Below are 19,492 nucleotides of genomic sequence, written 5' to 3' on the forward strand. Positions count from 1 at the left end.
ACTGCTATCCTAAATCTCAAGTAGATCAATTAAAGGAACGCTGAGCTCCTGTGGTTAGTTGGCAGCAATAATGACAAAAACTTTGTGGATCTATTATTTGCAGTAGCACTCAACATTTGGTACTAATTATTTCTTAAATTCTTATGGCCCATATTTTAAAATTAGAAATTGCTACTCCTTGGGACGCCTGGGTGGCTCATTTGGTTGAGCAGCTGCCTTCGGCTCAGGTCGTGATCCCAGCGTGCTGGGATCGAGTCCCACATCGGGCTCCTTGCTTGGCAGGGAGCCTGCTTCTCCCTCTGCCTCTGCCTGCCATTCTGTCTGTCTGTGCTTGCTCTCTCCCACCCTCTCTCTGATAAATAAATAAAATCTTAAAAAAAAAAAAAAAAGAAATTGCTACTTCTTATCCTCTTAGTAGATATCCAGGTAACCAGCACACAGACTTTAAAAGGTCAGGTTACTTGCCCAAAGCCATGCTGCATTTATATTGGGACTGGTTTCAAACATAAATCTTTACTGGATGTTTTGTGCATTACTGGCACCTTCATTAATGATTGTCAAAGTGAGAGTAACGTACTTTGAAAAGAGCGAGTGCTATAGCATGATGTATACATCATCAGAAGTTTTGGAATTTCAGTACTCTTCTACATTTAATAGATGTATTGGTAGTACCTATTATGTGGAATATATGATTTTAGTCATGAATGTTACAATCCCTGAGATCCCTGATTGTATGTTATTTTGGAGCCTGCTACCTTATTTATTTGTTTGACAGTTTATTTATTTTTTACAAATACTCCACAATAAGAAAGAAAAAATAATTTAGTATGTGTATTATATGCCAGGCACTCTGCTTAATTGAACTAAATAATGACCAAGGCACACAGTCCTTCCTTACATGGACTGTATCATACTATTTTTAATATTAACTCATATTAGTCATTTATAACTAGCTCTTGCCAGACATTTTATCCTCTTCACAGAGATAGAGTGTTTTGAGAGTAAGTAGTGATACTTTATGTGTAAACCTGGCGATTCACAGACCTGTACCCCTGGGGATAAAAATATGTTACATGTTTATAAAAAATAAAAATAAATAAATAGTGATACTTTAAATTAAAAGAAATTAAGACATATTGCTTTATATCTTTCACAATTCAAATAGAAATAGAAGTTGTAAATTTTTGGAAATTAGAAGGTTTGCATTTGAACAATTTTTAGATCTGCATTTTTTTCTTGTCCTAGAGTAGATTTATTTTCTTACTCTATGCCTTTAAAAGTATTTTTTCTTTCATTTGGACCAGGTGGGCAGAAAAAGAACTGAACATGATGAAGCTTTTCTTTGATAATTTGGTATATTATATTCAAGCTGTAAGAGAAGGAAGACAGAAACATGCACTGTAAGTACCTTAACTAGGTTAATTATGTTTAAGTGTTGATTGTCTTTCCTCCCAGTATTTCTACTCCCTTTCTTTTATATAGCAAATAAATGTGATGACAACTTTAGTTGTAAAAATTTTAAGAGAAAGAAATGCTCTTTTAAATTGGAGAATTTTATAAAGTTATTTTTATAATTTTTAATCTTAAGGAACTGTAGGTTATGTAACTTTTGGCAGTTGGTTAACTTTCACTGTTGAGTTCTGTTCAAAGTCACTGTTTTCAGGAATCAAGATTTTTTTTTTTTTTTTTTTTTTTAGAAATCATCAATATCCTGTTTTACTCTATTAAGGCATTGATTCTGAAATTTTGAAATATTTCATCATTTAGTGACTTTAGATAAGAATTGTTAGAAATAGATCAGTGGTATAGCTGTGTTCAGCACTTCTTATAGGGAAAATTGCTGTCTAGAGGGAAATATGTAAAATTCAGGTTTCTATTTTTTAGTCAGTTGGTGGGACTGATGGGCCAGGTTGGGAAAAACCAGCTTACTGTGTATCAGCTAGCCTTAGTATTTATTGAGAAAATAATCTTGTAGACGACTTATACATAGATGAATACTGAGCACACTAAGTGTTCAGAAAAGTTACAGACCTTTAAGGTATGCTTTCTTCCAAAAATGAATTATTTTTCTCCACAAATCAGTTTTATCTCCAGATTTTACTCTGTCCTTCAGAATCCCATCATCCTCTCAGTCACCTAAAATTTTGAGGCTTTTGGGCTTTTTTTTTCCCTGTCATTTCCAAACATGAATGATGATAAAAATACCAGTGTTTACTGATGCTTATCATATGCCAGATGCCATTTAACTTAAGTATTAACCTCAAGATGTACAACTCATTTGAGTTAGGCAGTTTCATTTTAAAAATGAGAATGTTTAAACTATGAGACGATAAATAACTTGCCCAAGGTCACACATTTTATAAATAGTGGAGCGGTCTACTTTCTCTAATACTCTTGAGTTCTACATTATACTGTTATCAGTCTCTAGTTATCTTAATGCTAAAACATGTTCCGTGTTTTTTCACAAGTTGACATTCCCACAGAAGCTGTTGCAGTTCTATTATCCAACCTCTATCACTCTTCTTGACTCATTCTCTACCATGCTCATTAATTTCTTATCCTTACTGTATTAGGAGTTGTAATATAGAATTGGAGGAAAGCACTTGGGCTTGAGAATCATGTGGACCTGGATTTAGATTATGAATGTATTGTTTTGACCTTATTTTGATTAGTTACCTCCCTAATAAACTCTAATTATTTACATCATGAGTTTTCTAAAGAATTAAATGAAATAATTTAGTAAGTTGCACCTGGCACATAGATTGTCTACAAACAATCACCAAGTTACCTGGCTAATAACAAACTATGGTACAAAACAGACAACAAAGTTGCCCTTTACCCCCATTTAGATTCTTCACTGTGTAAAAAGTAAATTCCATTTCTTCAGTGTAGTATTTTGGGCCCTCTAAGATCAAAGCTCAAGCAGCCTTTCCTGTTTTACTAAAAAATTTTTTAGAACCTCCTATCTTATAAGCCTATTAAATTATTTCTGAATTATTACCTTAAATTTATTCTGTAGCTTTGTTTACGTAGGTATCTCTACATAAGATGCATTTCTTTAAATCCTATTAAAATTGTAAGTGTTCTTTGTAGTGGTGTGTATCTTCCTTTTAATTCTTCTTGAAGCAGAGGTTGAAGATAATCATGGTTTCCTGAACCTGAGCATCTCTATATATCAGTAAAAACCACAAGATTGGCAAGAAGCAGAAATACAACCACAGGACCTACATCTTGAGCATTTTTAGGAGATGAAATTCAAGCTACTTGTCCCTAGAAGTAAACCCTAAGTTACAAAGAGCTCTCACCACCACTCCAAGCCTGGGGGTTAATGAGCAAGGATGGGAGACTTAAGAAGGGGGCATGAAAGACAAGACTGAGATGAATCATCTGCAGAAAGAATCTTCTGAGAAAGTATGACATTAAATGCCAAAAAAAATAAACAGGTCTGAGTCTTGATTGTTCACAGCATTAGTTACAGGGAATTTGCTGACATTGTTAGTGGAATTAGAGGTGGAGCCTCATACAAGGGTTGTTTCTCTGGCAAAAAATAAATAGTGGAGTGGTGCTCTTTGGAGGTGAGTTTGAAATTCTCTTAGGGTACATAGTATCCTTTCAGTCCTCCAGTCTTACCTTGTTGCCTGGCATCTTACAGAGAATGAAACCTTACAACAGAGAGGTGTCTGTCCTCTTAACTGCCTTGTTCCTTCAGGCTATAAAACAGAGTTGTGCATTTGCTATCCTTTGGTAAAGTATACTGAGGTCTTGAGTTTGTGGCCCATTATTTTGCATTTGTTCCATGGGGATTTTAGTGGACAAAGTTCTCAGATTTTCACCTAGGACAAAAAGATTCTTGAGGTGTGAGATAACACTTTATTTCCCAAATAGACATGTTACATATTTCTTGATTCCAGTGGCATCTAGAGAAAATCCCACTGTGTCAACATAGAGTCTACAAACAGAATGTTTTATTTTTATTTTTATTTTATTTTTTTAAAAGATTTTATTTATTTATTTGACAGAGAGAAATCACAAGTAGATAGAGAAGCAGGCAGAGAGAGAGAGAGAGAGGGAAGCAGGCTCCCTGCTGAGCAGAGAGCCCGATGCGGGACTCGATCCCAGGACCCTGAGATCATGACCTGAGCCGAAGGCAGTGGCTTAACCCACTGAGCCACCCAGGCGCCCCAGAATTTTTTTTTTTAAAAAGACATAATTTGCCACTGAAATTTCATGCCTGTAGGGAGATTATTTTTGTCTTACATTTCCTGTAATGTCAGAAGCCATGGACAAATCCATGAGAATTTGCCATTATTGATGTTATCTTTGTTTTGCATTTCAAGAAATTTCCTGGCTAGTGATTTCAGCAGTTACTGATACCCTGACAGAGCAGAGGAGTCCTTTGAAGTGTGGAGCCAGTGGCTCTGCTGTGGAAACCAAAGAAGAGAGGACAAAGGGACTGAGTCCATGCCTTCCGGGTTTATGGGTCTGTTAGTCTGAGTTTCAAATGCAGGAGGGAAGTATGCAGAAAATAAAAGTGCTTTGTACAGGACAAGATTTTATTCTCCCCTTATGTCTGTGACCAAGTCCTCCAGGCTCAGAGAAGTATAGTAGCTTACTTAAAATCACAAAATAAGTACCTGATAAGAACTGATGGATGATTGAATTTGAACGTGTACGCCAAGGCTTCTTCTACAGAATTGGTCCTTTTTAGTAAAAGGGTAAGAAGCTGTTAAGAGGTGGTCTTGAATTTTACCTGGATGGCATTTTAGTCTGTGAGTTGCTTACTCTACTCATTCCTCTGTGCCCCCAGCCATCTTGCCACACATACTTTGACCTTCACAATAGGTCCTGTGACAATAATGAAGTGAAAGTTCATCTTTTCTTTGCCAATATTAATATGAGACAGTAAGGAGCAGAAAAGGTATATCCAGCATATTTAATTTTTATAAAACCTTAACTTTAAACTTGAACAGCAAATCTAGTATAATTTTTGAAACCAGCTAATTTTAGGAAGCTTCTCAGATTTCATACTTACTTGAAGATATAGGAAATTGAATTGAGACTCTTTGACTCTCTGCAACCTGGGATATAGATCAGGGCTCAGATTGGCTGCTGCCTTTTGTTGGCAGTGTAATTTGGGCAGTTCATCCACAACTAGCCTTTGGTTTGTAACATAGAGCTAAGAACTCATGATTGATTAAGTTACATTGATTGGGTGTTCAGGTGCTTGTGGGAATTAGATTGTTGTACTGTCACAGACAAGTTCAGTATGCAGTTGTTAAAGGAATCCTAAAATGCAGACCTGATCATGAGTCCCCTCTCCCCTCAACACCCTTTAGTGATCTCCTTTTTCATCCAGAATAATGCCAAATTCCTCTGTTTGACATTTCAGGCTGGCCACAGTCTGGACCCTATATAGCTCTTTCAGATGCATCTCCTACCCTTCCTCCCTGAGAGACCAACACTTGATTCTTAAAATGCTGTTCCTTTGGACCTGCTTACAAATTGAATTCCCTGAGAACTTTGTGAAATCACCTACTTAATAAGTCTCCAATTCTTACCATTGATTTTGTGCACATGGATTATCATTAATTAGATCTGAAGTAACATTTAAAAATGCCAGTTTTGTATTAGCTGTATTGTTTGTGAACTAGATGTATGGAATGATATTTCACTAGCATTTCTTGTTTATGGAATATAGTATTATCACTGATGGGACAGTGATAATGAAACATGCATTTTTTGGATAGAAGTGCAGTTTATTTATTCTAACCTATGTGCATATTGCATAAGTTCCAAATGACATGTTTCTTTTGTTCCACTGTTGAGTTCTTACGTATTTTCTTATCTAATTTAAAAGTATGTTTTCCTTTTTTTTGTATAACCAAAGTTATATACAGTTGGCCCTTGAACAACACGGGTTTTAACTGCATAAGTCTACTTGCATGGACTTTTTTTGATAAATACAGTACAGTACTATAAGTGTATTTTCTTTTACAATTTTCACAGTAACATTTTCTTTTTTCTAGCATACTTTAATTGTAAAAATATAGTCTATAATATGTATATAAAATACATCATGATCAACTGTGTATGTTATCAGTTAGGCTTCTGGTCATTAGTAAGCTATTAGTATCTAAGTTTTGGGAGAGTCAGAAGTTCTGCACAGATTCTCACCTGCACGGGGTTTGGCACCCCTAAACCCCATGTTGTTCGAGGATCAATTGTAATTAAAATATTTAATTATGATACTAAAGTAGAATTTTACTTTGGTATAATTTAAGATTAGGACCATTAAATCTTTAAAAATAATTAAGAAGTAGGCTCTTTCAGTTAATTATTTTAATGACTTTTTAAATATAGGTACAGCCATAGTGCCGAAGTTCAAGTTCGACTTCAGTTCTTGACTTGTGTGTTTTCAACTCTGGGATCACCTGATCATTTCAGTAAGCTTTTTAATCAGTCTTTTAATCAGTCTTTTAATCAGTTTTTAGGTCTGTATTGACTCTTAGAAGAGTCCAGTTAAATGTGCTCATGCCTTTAGATTTCTGTAGTGACTATTTAATATTTAATTCATATTTTCAATGCCAAATGTCCTCAGTATGTATGGCAGTATGAGCGTGACCCTGACATATTTCTGCTTCAGTCTCTGAAAATGCCAGTTTCTCAGTGGATAAAAAGCTCATTTCAAGAACAAAATATTTGGGGTAGAAGATACCATGTTTAGGGGTGACTGTATTTTTTATTTCTTTTAGTTACAGAAACAGCCACTGTCACTCCATTTGGAAACAGCCACTGTCTACTTATTATTGTTAGGGCTAGTCTTAGTCTCAACCCCAAATTGCTTGGCTTCACAGGTGATAGAGATATTTAGAATCCCTGGTTTTATTTACATTAATCTAAAGTTCAGTTTCATTAATAATTAACTTTAAAAAAACTGGTCTGGTATATTGAGGGTGTGGACCATATCTAAACCCACACTCTAGGTATCTTTGAGAGGAGGAAGCTTGATTTCCTTTTGGCGAGAGCTGCTTTTCACTTGCAGGACACATGTTATTTTTCACTCCACGCCTTTTCTGTGTGTCCTTGTCAACAAACTTTGTTTTAGGACATTCTCTTTCTTTAGCTATGTTTGATATAGTCAGACTTATAAGTGTCTTGCTAGCCTGAGAGGTGTCATCACGGCTCTTTTAAGTCCATGTCTGTGCTTGAGATACACCATTTACTCATTCGCCTGTTTAATTTCTTCAAGTTAAGCTCTTTGTAACAAATGCCACTAAAGTGATACCAAAAGATTTAAAAATGAGACACTGGTTTTTGATAGGAAACTTCTGTTTCATGTTATTAGGTCTTTTATCACCCCATTATCACGGATAATATACAAGAAATAAATAATTTAAAATACATAAAACCAGTCTTACACATGGAGAATTCAACCTAAGACAGGTATTGTCAGCATAAATAATTCCACACGACTATGAAGGTTCATGTTTCTTTAATTAAGATTCTCATTGGAAACTGTTAACCACTCTTCCCAGTATTTGAATAATGAATAATTTTTCATTATTTTGAGTAATGAATATTTTTGAATATTCATGTGTCAAATAATAATGAATATTTTTGAATTCCAGTATTTTGAATAATGAGTAATTTTTCTGTTCCCATTCCAGGGAGCACAGCATAGATTCTTATTGTATAGGCATATAATAACTACTGTTCAGAGAAAAACCAAACTGAGAACTTCATTTCTCCCACATCATAGTTGTTCTTTTCTTCCTGGCACAATTCCCGTTAGGTATAATATAGTTACTCCAAAGTTATATTAAATGTGGATTGGTGATTCAGTCATTTATGAATATACTTATTTTATCATATAGTTTACTGTAATTAACCTGGATACTGTTTTTTTCTTGTTGTGTTTTGTTTTTACAGCTCTTAATTTTCTTCTCTCTTTTCTTAATTATCGAATGTATTTAAATTAGAATATGCTGTAAAGATTGTTTCTGGTTCATTCATTCATTCTTTCTTTCTTTTTCTTAATATTGGCTCCCAGGGGTATAAATTCTTCAACTTGTATGGTTATATGAGAAATTGATAGGGTACTTATTTTGTGATCAAATTCTGTAGATTGATACTGCTACTACGTAAATATTTTCTGAGGTGTTTTTTTTTCTATTCTGGATCTCTCCTACCTTTCCCAGGTTTCTTATGATTGTATCATATTTTCCCATCCCTTTCTGATTCTGGGAAACAACCTATGCTTTGGAACCCTTTAATGATACACTTAAAAAAAATTCCTATGATGCTTTTATTCTGCCCTTTTTGGATTTTCTTCTTTATCCATAATCAGATTTGTGATTGCCTGTATTGCCTTCCCTTAGTTCTGAACAGTTTTTTTGCCTTTTTTCTGCCAGACTTTGGAATCATTTAATAATTTGGTCAAAGTACTATACAGATTTCATCTCATTATATTGGCTTCCCAGCTAATTGAATATCCTGATGTGTTGCTGTTTCCTCTTTTAGGCAGTCAATTACTTTTTGTTTTATTCATCATACAGATCCTTCCCCCCGCAGTAGTTTCCAAAAATAATGCTTATTGGCATTTATTGTTTTTCTTCAGTGTGCATAGGATGGTCTTTAAACATGATGTGCATGTATTCCGTTAACCCTTAATTAAACCTTAGAACTGACTTCTCAACTTTTGGGATTAGCCTATCCTATTAATCATTTTTATTGTAATCCAGTGTATGTCCTTATTTTAATGAGAGTGATTTTCCAGACCAAATAGCTCTTGTAGGGTACTATATAAGTTGTGTATTTTTAGATGATTTATATATGGATTATGTAGAAGTACATTTTGCATTTTGAAAGCATAAATTATGTGAAATCTCTCATAACACAATTTTTATAAAATACCATTTCCTTTATATTTCTGCATATATTGGCACTTCTAGTATATTGAATTAAGACCAAAATATTCTATGTACCATGATTCAAAATTTGTAATTTTTATCTAGGGTTAAGTTTAGAGCAAGTCGACATTTTATGGCATTGTTTAGTAGAAGATTCTGAGTGTTATGATGATGCACTCCATTGGTTTTTAAATCAAGTTCGAAGTAAAGATCAACATGCTATGGGAATGGAAACCTACAAACATCTTTTCCTGGAGAAGGTAATTTTATTTCTTGACAGTTATACCATTCCTGTTGTTTTCCTGTATTTCCTTTTTATCTCTTGAAATAAAAACTCTTTGTTAGTTTTTTCCTCTTTTGACATAGATTTGTAAAATAGACAAATGTACTATTTTTAGCAGTCTTTATATAATTTTGTCCTATAAGTTTTACTTTGATTTTTTTCCTCTGCAGTGTTTATATTGATATGAATATGAGTGAGAGCTATGTTCTGTGACTCTTAGTTAGATGGCTGTGGTTTTAGCCAGTCCTATGGCAGAAATAAACCAGTCTCCCGATTGGATTCCAAAAAGTCCTTTTTAGGAAGCACCATCATGTCTTGTTATTAAAGATATTTTTCTATCCAGTTTTTGTTCTTTATCAGATGCCCCAGTTGGTTCAGGTAATAATTTTCCATTTGGATTTTGAAACTTGACAATATTAAAGCAATAGACTTTTTATTTTATACTTATTTTTGAGATTATATACAGCCTTTGCAAACCAATATTATCTCTGTGGTAGAATTAAATATATATGAATGAGTTTTGGTACATATATACTAAATCATTTAATAGATCTACTACAAAGCTACAGATAAACCCTCAAGGATCTCAATTTCAAGCCCTAACTTAGACACAAACTGTGTATACAGCTACACATCTTTTAAATGTGTGTATGAGATTAGATATACAATAAATGATAAAACTTTTTATTTATATCCTCTGATTTATCTATGTATATAATGAAAATTGAAATAGATACTAGGTTTCAATTATGACCTGAATAAAATTTTCATTAAATTATTATCTATTTTTATTTTAAAACCATCACTAAAATATTGAGCTGATAACATTTTCTTCTGCAGTGGGTTACAATAAAATTACGTTTGTTAAATTTGTTAATCTAAATTTGATAAAGTAAAATCTATTAATTATCACACTTAACTAGTTAAAAAAATTTTTTTTTAAGATGCCTCAGCTAAAACCTGAAACAATAAGCATGACTGGCTTAAACCTGTTTCAGCATCTCTGTAACTTGGCTCGATTGGCGACCAGTGCCTATGATGGCGGTTCAAACTCTGAGGTATGGATTCAGACTTGACATTTTATTAGGTCATCTTATGGGATTTTTCTTTTGTTCTTCAGATTAGATTACTGAATTATTTAGTCTGCCAACCACTGAATTTATTAATTATGAAGACTGTTATTCTTAGGTTTTAAAAAGCTTTGTCTTTTGATTTTAAAAGTTATACAAAGGAAATTTGGGACTTTTTTTTTTTTTCGTTTTTGGTTACCAAATGTAACCTTGGTTTTATGTAATGAAAACTTGCTACACATTCTTTGATGCAGAAGAGGCCACATGAATGTTCTTAAAAGTACTGTAGAAGCTCCTAGCTAATACAGTCAAATAGTTTTATCCACTAAGAGGTTGATTTGTCTAAAATCTAATTGTTATGGCATTTGTGTGACCAAGCTTTAACTTCCTCTTGGACAGCACCAGAGTTCCTAGAATAGAATCTACCTTAAATCATCTCTGACCTTGAGCCGTGTCCATTCGTTAATTGAAGACTCACAAATTGCTAGTGTTATTTCTGGCTTACTATTCCATTTGCCTTAATGGGTGGCTTCTGGGTTTTCTTTGAAGGCATTATTTATTAGACTCACCCAGCACAGACTGTTATTTGAAAGTCTTCCTCATTGGACATGACAGTTTATTAATGTTAGCTTTGATTTAGATAGTATCTTCTCACATTTTTCATTGATTTTCTTTAGAAGTTGGAGTTGTTTATAGAGAGAAAAATAGGGAAAACTGGTTTTAGACTTTGTAGTAAAGAATAATTTTAATTGGATTTAGAATGCTTTCATAGTATCTTCCTACCTTTTTTCCTTGTTTGAATAGTGTTTTGTATTTTTTTAATATTGTGGTTTTTTTTATAAATTTCAAGGTAATTCCAGACAGATCTGTTTTACCTCATAAGTATTCCTACTCTAATTTTAATGTTATACTGCTTTTTAAGTGGATGAAACGAACTCAGAGGTTTACCTATTAGAAGAATACCTTGCTTCAGCCTGCCCAACTTTTAAGAACTTCAACTCCATTTTTTCTGTAGTTTTCTGTGAATACATTCTTTTTGGCATAGCATAGTTAACATCATAAATTTAAGTAACAACTTGGGTTAGCATATTTAAATTTTTTTCTGTGAATATCTGACAGCAGAGGGTTTTTATCAGAGTAATTTGGATGAAAGCATTGAAGCTTTTTTCTGCTAATAATTATGTGTACGTTGTTTTTCATCACTTGTAGTGCGTTTTGGGGTTTTGAGTTTTTCCTACTATGTAGTTACAGCTTTTGGTTAAACATTACACATATGCACACGCACACACACAGAGTTAGCTGCTTTATAAATTTTTTTTTTTAGAACCAGTACAGGTGTATTACAGTAGTTGAGGAAATTTTCAAGGCTTTTATCATTTTGTTATTTAATTTTAATAGGAATTGCCTTTTAAATGCTTTAGAGGATATTAAAAGTCTGATATTGTATGGCTTTGAAACTTGAAACTACTTCACTCTTCTAATTGTTTATATTATTGAAAATAAGATTTATAGATGTCATATTTTCTTTCTTAGCTTTGTGGTATGGACCAATTTTGGGGCATTGCTTTAAGAGCACAATCTGGTGATGTCAGTCGAGCAGCTATCCAGTATATTAACTCCTATTATATTAATGGTGAGTGATTTAAAATACTGTCTGATAATTTCTTATGTGAGGTTTTTCATTTAGCTACAATTTATTTATTTATTTTTTTAGCTTAGCCAAACAATAAAGATTGATATACTGTCTAAACATCTGATTTTCAGGTAAAACGGGTTTGGAGAAGGAGCAAGAATTTATTAGTAAGTGTATGGAGAGTCTCATGATAGCTTCTAGCAGTCTCGAACAGGAATCACACTCAAGTCTCACTGTTATAGAAAGAGGACTCCTTATGCTGAAGACACATCTGGAAGCATTTAGGAGAAGGTAATTGTTTTATACTACATTATTACAGTGAATTTCAGGCATTGTTTTGTTTTTGTTTTTTTTTTTTCCTCCCATTGCTGACATGTACAAAAGTATTCCTAAAGTAAAGGTTTTGTTGGGGCAGGTAGAAAGCTTAACTTATCACAAGTGAAGGGTTAGTAATAGAAGTACTTTTATTCATAATATGTATCATTTTGACAAGAAGGCAACATAGGTTCCCAGTAAATATTGTGGAACTTTAAGAATTCTTAAAAAACGCTGAGAAGATATGCATGAGTAAGACTCTCCAGACAGAATTCCAACTCGAAGAAAGTATTACAACTGAAAGGCAGAACACCACTACCAAAAAAAGTTTCACTAAAACCCTCACCAAGAACATCAGATAATCTCTCATAGTTGAATCAAGTTGAGTCATTTGTTTCATTTGCTGTTTTTTTTTCTTCCTGGACTAGGAGACAGTATTTTAATTTTGAATTTCCATTTACCATGGAAACATGATCAAAAAATTCTGTGTTAATGAATATCTGTGTAATTAATTTAGACATACCCTGTGTAATACAGAAATAAAGCAAATTAACATTTATGAATATATCGACTGAAATGAAAGGTGAGTAGATAGTTTTAATTAAGAAATTCTGTTTGTTAAAAATCATGACTAAATGTAAAAATACAACGAATTGTGTTGGCAAAAATTGTTAAAATTAATCTTTCATCTTCAGAGCTTAGTTTGATGAGTCATATAATCGATATTTTTGAGATTCTATTTAAATTAACAGGAAATAATAATAAAAATGTTCTACACATTCCTTATAAATACCATGACTTCATGATTTTAATATATTTAGGCAGTGCAAAATTCTTTATTTTGATTATGATTGCAACTTATGGGAATTATACTTAAATAATACCTTGTGTTTTTAAAGAATGTTTAAGGGAACTCTAGAGTTTTGGGAACAGACATCACACTGCCTCATTACTTTACCACCCTAAAAAGTTAAAAAACAAAACAAAACAACAAATGTGGTGATGTGTCTTATTCAAATTAATTAAAATAAATACTATTTGTAAAATTCAGATATTAAGGGTATACTGCAAAAAATGAAAGTCATCATAATCTATCATCTCTTCCTCTTAGAGATAGTTACTGTTAATGAGATGATATAAATTTTTCCAAAATTTTCTTTTTTGCTTCAGAGTCTACAAACAACAAACCGGAAAGGGCCTGTTGGCTTAAACCCTTAGTTCTCACACAGTGTTACTTGTGTTTCTAAAATATGTTTTTATTTTAAAAGTCTTTAAAAATAAAGTTTCCTATGTTCAGTGGTACTGTTTATAAGTTGAATGAATTTCAGTTAAAAAATCCCTTCTCAGATGTACAGTTTTTTTTTCCTAACTCATGGGAAATGATTGTGTAATATCCTTTGCTAGAAATCTTTTATACTTGTTCATGTTTTACTCTAAAAGTTAATGTTGGTGTTAAGTAACTTATAGAAGTATTTATTTTTTTGGTGGCAGTTAGAGAAACTAGAAAACAGAAAATATTCAAAGCGCTAAGTGCTAGTTTAAAATGTCAGTAATCTTTATGCACACCTTTATGTGGTATCACTGTACAATTTCAAGTGCTTAATGTGCTTAATTTTAATTTAAAATTGTCTAACATGTATAGAATGAAAATATAAAGTACTTATTGTATTAGTGTGTTTCTTATATTAAGAGAGTAAATAAAACTGTTTTTTAAAACTTTTTTTAAAGAGGAAAGGTTATAATTTAAAGAGTAGTTCTCAGCCAGAGTGATTTTGTTGGCCAGGGGGCATTAGGTAATTTGTGGAGACACTTTTAATTACCACAGCTTAAGGGAAAAGGGGGTACTATTGGAATATAGTAGGTAGTGACCAAGGATGACCTGAACATCCTACTTTGCACAAGACTGTTTCCCCTGCATGCCCCTGCCCACAACTAAGAATTATCTGGTCTTAAAAGATTAGGATTACTCATTTGCTCTACTGTGAAAGCTGGACATTGGATTGCTTCTAGGATGTCAAGTCCATTTATTTCCTTACTTTTCATCCTTCTAGAATTGCTGATTAGTTTTTGACATTGATAATTCTTTTCTTAACGAAATTCAGGTATCCTGGATCCTGTCTTCAAACAACTGAAAATCAGTTAGAAAACTGACAGTATTTAGTGAGTGACCTTGCTAGATGCTTTTCTCCCTTAAGATTAGTCTTTGTGGTTTATTTTATAATTTTAGCAATCATGGAATCAGCTCTCAAATTCTGTTAGGCATATATGTACTAGGATACGTTTCTGTCTCTGAAAAATGTTCCTAATAACCTTTTTTTCTCCTGTGAATGTAGGAATGAGAACTTACATTTCACTTCCTGGATTAGTTTGTTTGAATTCTCCTGCTTCACTACTTCCCATTCTCCCCCTTTAAAAAAAAAAAAAGATTTTTTTTTTTCAATAATGTTCTTAATGGGAAATTTTTTCCTCAATAATTTTTCTTGTAAACTATCTTTTAAGGAACTCTTAGCTGTATTTACGCATTTAAGTTGGTGCAGTATGATGAATCTAAGCTTAATGCTGTAGAGTAAATTGGAATGTGCTAGAAACTTTTGTGGGCTTTTTCTTTTTGTAAGATGTTAAAAACTCTGTAAAATTAAGGTGGTTTAAAATGATATTCTTCCTGTGTGTGGTTTTTCTGTGTTTTAGGTTTGCATACCATCTCAGACAGTGGCAAATTGAAGGCACTGGTATTAGTAGTCATTTGAAAGCACTGAGTGACAAACAGTCCCTGCCGCTAAGGGTTGTATGCCAACCAGCTGGACTTCCTGACAAGGTAGTTATATAATTTTAGTTTTCAAATTGATAACATTACCCAGTTCAAATATCTGTTCTTGCTATATTTTTAAATTGGTTGCATCTCATATTTCAGATGACTATTGAAATGTATCCTAGTGACCAGGTAGCAGATCTTAGGGCTGAAGTAACTCATTGGTATGAAAATTTACAGAAAGAACAAATAAATCAACAAGCTCAGCTTCAGGAGTTTGGTCAAAGCAGTCGAAAGGGAGAGTTTCCTGGTAAGTCCCAACATTTTAAATTTTCATAATTACTAGATTCTATTATATATCAACTTAGAACCTTTGCTTCTTTTAAGAGTATCAGGCATATTCATGGCTCCCCTCCTTTTGGTAGGGTGCTATTGATTCACAGAGAAGAGTTAAGAGTTCCTACAGATGTTATTTGCAAATTTTTTTTCTCATTTTTCTCAAAAAAATTTTTACTTTTGAAGTTATTTGATAAGCAGTTTGGGAATTACAAGTCTTATTTTCCATGTACTACTTAAGTACCCAGTTTTACCCAATAAAATTTTTTGGTCATTTTGGTATATTTTCTTTTATTCCCCAGAGCATATGAAAATAATACACCCTTAAATCCTACCTGTGGGGGGCGCCTGGGTGGCTCAGTGGGTTAAAGCCTCTGCCTTTGGCTCAGATCATGATCCCAGGGTCCTGGGATCGAGCCCCACATTGGGATCTTTGCTCAGCGGGGAACTTGCTTCCTCCTCTCTCTCTTTCTCTCTCTCTCTGCGTGCCTCTCCACCTACTTGAGATCTCTCCCAGTCAAATAAATAAATAAAATCTTAAAAAAAAAAAATCCCATTTGTGGTATCTCCCCTTCCCTTCAAAAGAGTATCACATTAAGAAATTTTTCATATAGCTCCAAAAAGCATATTTGATACCTCCATTACTGTAACCACTAGAGCATTTTTAGTTTCTTTCCATAGCACATAAAGTGTGAGCTAATCAGAGGAACAACCATGAAAGCTGTTAACATTTCAGACCTTTAAATTTTAAATGTAACAGGCTGTATGTATATTTAGAAAAAAAAAAAATCTTAAAGTTTAAAAGCTGCTTTTTAGGATTTTTAATTTGCCTATGTGCAGTGATAATTCTTTGGCATCTTTTAAAGTATCAGATCTTAAGTATTTTTTCTTGAATAATTAATAAATATTCTTGTTACAATAGAATAGATCTTGAAAAGTTTCCCTACCCCTATCTGTAAACCACGTGTTTCCCTTTTCCTAATATATATGTTGTTGTTGGTTTCTTACATATCCGTCAAGAGATACCAAGAAGTAATGTAAGAATTATTCATGTACGTAAAACATAAATGGTAGCATTCCATTTATAGTGTGTATAGGAAGTTGCTTTATTCTTTTTAAATATACATATTCTGTAACGTGGTACCATGATGTGTTTTACTTATCCTCTATTAATGGGCATTTGTTTGCTATTTACGAGCAGTGCACAGAGACTATCCCCACACATACATCATCTAATATGTGTTGGCTAAATACCTAGTTATGGAATTTTCTGGTCAAAAGGTATCTTATGTTGAAATATATTATACACAGAGAATATGAAGTGAGTAATAATAAAATGAAAACTGTCGATATGTACATACCATCCTAATTAATAATAGAACATTTTTAGAAGCTACTTGTGTATTCCTCTTTAATATCCTCTTTTCCTCTTCCCTCTAACACTATCTTGATTTTTTAGTTAATCGTTTTTGTGTGTGTGGTTTGTGTGTATGTGCGTGTTCTTTATACCTTTACCTTGGGTATATATATTCCTAAAAATATGTTATTTAGTTGCTATGTGAAACAGATAAGCCTAAATTTGATAGATTAAGGAAAGGGGGAGAACAGTCTTCTTGTTCCTAATGCGCTGAAATTTTGTAATACCCATTCTGAGTATTTGGCCTGTTTTCAACAATTGTGATGGGTACCTTACTATATAGGTTGGCACCTCTTAGTTTGGCAACTTGTATCTTTAAGTTTGAGGATATTTTCTTGAATGTATTGATTTCTTCTCTGCTGTTTAATAATTTCTTTCATTATCTACATGTTTTATCTCTTGGACTGTTCCAAATTTACTCATGTAAATTTTTCTCATGTTTCATTTCTTTGGCTTTAAACATTTCTTTGGCTTAAAAGATGTTTTCACCTTTATTTTGCTTTTTTTCTTTTGAATTTTCTCTGTCATGCTTTTAGTATCTAACATCCCTTTGTTCTCTCAGTGCTCCTGTTTTCATGGTTCAGATATCTTTGAGGCCATTGTTATTTTTTTAAAAATTATTGAATCTTTTAAAATTCAGACCCATGGTTCCTGCATTTTAAGTAGAATGTTTAGCAAATTATATGATTATTCTTTATTAGTTTCATCTCATCTTCTCTCTCTTCTACCATGTATTTATCATTTTGGCATTCTTCATTGCCATGTAGAGATCAAAATTTCCATTTGCTTTTTCTCTCTTTTTTCCCCCCCCTCTTTCTAAGGAACTTCTTTTAAGAATGTTTGTATTTCACGTCTTTCAGTGATGTATTTTCTCAAGCTTTTGTTGGAGAAAAGAGTTCATCTTACCTTCTATTTTGAAGGATATTTTCCCTGTACATAGGATTGTAGGTCAAGGATTGTTTTCTTTTCAGGACTTAGTATATAGTTAAACCCATTGTTACTTGGTTTATAGAGTTTCTGATTAAAAGTGCTTGTTTTTTTTATTTTTCCCCTTTTATCCTTTGTATATACACTGTGCTTTTTTTTTTTTTTTTCTCTTATAAAGATTTTATTTATTTTAGTGAGGGCTAGAAGGCACATACATGTGGAAGGGGAGGGAGAAGAAGAAGAAGAATCCCAAGCAGACTTAGTGTCAAGCTTGAGCTTGGAGCTGACTCAGGGCTTCACTGCAGGATTCTGAGATCACAACCTGATCCAGAATTAAGAGCCTGATACTCCTCCAACTGAGCCACACAGGTGAACCCACCCCTCTTTTTAGGGGGTTGTTGAAGAGAGATTCTTAAGTAGGCTCCGTGCCCAGCAGGGAGCCAGAAGGTGGACTCAGTCTCAGAACCCTTAGATAATGACTTGACCTGAAGTCAAGTGTTGGACACTTAACTGGCTGAGCCACCTAGGTGCCCCCACAGTGTCTTTTCAACTGTCGTTGATTTTAAAGAAATTTTTTGTTTTGGGTTTTAAATTTTTTTAAAAAAGCTCTACTGCCAATATGGGGCTTGAATCATCTACCAACTGGGCTAGTCAGGTGCCCCAAGAAATTTTGTTGTTGTTGTTGTTGTTGCATTGGTTTTCAGCAGTTCGATTTTAATGTGCCTTGTTGTGTTTTGTGTATATGCACTTTGGGTAAGTTCAGCTTCTTGGGTCTTTGTGTTTATATTTTTCACATTAGATAAAGGTTAGCAATTATATTTTTTTCAAATATTTTTTCTTTTTCCTTTTCCTTTGACCTAATTTCTAGGCTCCTATATTAGTGTATCCTAGACTTTTTGTTAATGTCTCACAGATCATGGAGCTGCTTTTATTTTCCTTTTCTCCTTTCCCTCTCTTTTTCCCTTTGTTTCCCCCCCTTCTCCCACCCCCACCCCCACCCCCTGCTTTGTCAGGTGTTGGTTTTGTTCCTGTGTTCAACCAGGATAAATATAGATTGTAAGCCTGCATCTGGATTGAGATTCATCTTTTTGGGGGTCTTACTAGCTGCCACAGTTCATTTGCTTTTCAGCTTGCAAACTTAGTTGGTATTGTCTTTTTGCTTTTTTTCCCGGTCTAAAATTAGTGAAATTTTGAAAATTTACTTTATTGGAATTTCAGAGGATAAAATATAGATGTGTTAATATATCATTGTACCCTAAGAGTTTTTCCAGATTTCTTGTTACTTTTCCTGGCTCTTGAAACATTTACTACATTAAGATTTGAAATATTTAAAAGGTAATAACTCTTTCTAGAGCTCTTAAGGAATAAGCAGTTTGGTTTTTTCCTTTGTTTTCTTTTCCTTTTCTTGGGCAGAAAAGCAGGGTTTATTTTGAGCAATAGCAAATTGATAGTACAAAGCTCCCAGGAGGGAGGGGACCTGAGAGAGTTGCCCTCATATGATAAAAAAGATGCTTTCAAAAGTGGCAAAAGATAGAAAGCTGTTCAGTTAATTATAAAAGCCAACTCAACCATTATAATAAAAAGTTAATGTGTAAATCAATGTATAGGCCTGTCTGACATCAAGTAGAATCCAAAAGCCTAAATAAAGTATTAGTCATCTTAGTTCTCTTTTGGAACAAAGTTATACATGGTTGGAGTATCTCATGCACTTGGAACAAAGCCAAGTGTAAATTATCTTAGCACTTCATCATAGCTAAGGATGTTTTATTTCAGTATTTTGAAAAAGATGAGCAGTCATGGATTGTATTATTATCTTGATAAAGTGGAAAAGACATTTTAATAAAAGTCTGCTG

The 19,492-nt window shown here is 33.3% G+C and overlaps 1 protein-coding gene across 4 annotated transcripts in view; it reads left to right on the forward strand.

Annotated features, from left to right (window-relative positions):
- USP34 (ubiquitin specific peptidase 34) overlaps positions 1–19,492 on the forward strand; it is a 239,199-nt gene that overhangs the window by 118,943 nt on the left and 100,764 nt on the right. For all 4 annotated transcript variants that reach the window (XM_059406010.1, XM_059406012.1, XM_059406011.1 and 1 more), the window contains 8 exons: positions 1,305–1,400; positions 6,361–6,443; positions 9,015–9,169; positions 10,137–10,250; positions 11,796–11,895; positions 12,027–12,186; positions 14,899–15,025; positions 15,122–15,269. In XM_059406010.1, the coding sequence (XP_059261993.1) occupies positions 1,305–1,400; positions 6,361–6,443; positions 9,015–9,169; positions 10,137–10,250; positions 11,796–11,895; positions 12,027–12,186; positions 14,899–15,025; positions 15,122–15,269 (983 nt within the window). The remainder of the gene's footprint in view (positions 1–1,304; positions 1,401–6,360; positions 6,444–9,014; positions 9,170–10,136; positions 10,251–11,795; positions 11,896–12,026; positions 12,187–14,898; positions 15,026–15,121; positions 15,270–19,492) is intronic.

Source organism: Mustela nigripes, chromosome 7 (assembly GCF_022355385.1).
Source record: "Mustela nigripes isolate SB6536 chromosome 7, MUSNIG.SB6536, whole genome shotgun sequence".
Lineage (NCBI taxonomy): Eukaryota > Metazoa > Chordata > Mammalia > Carnivora > Mustelidae > Mustela > Mustela nigripes.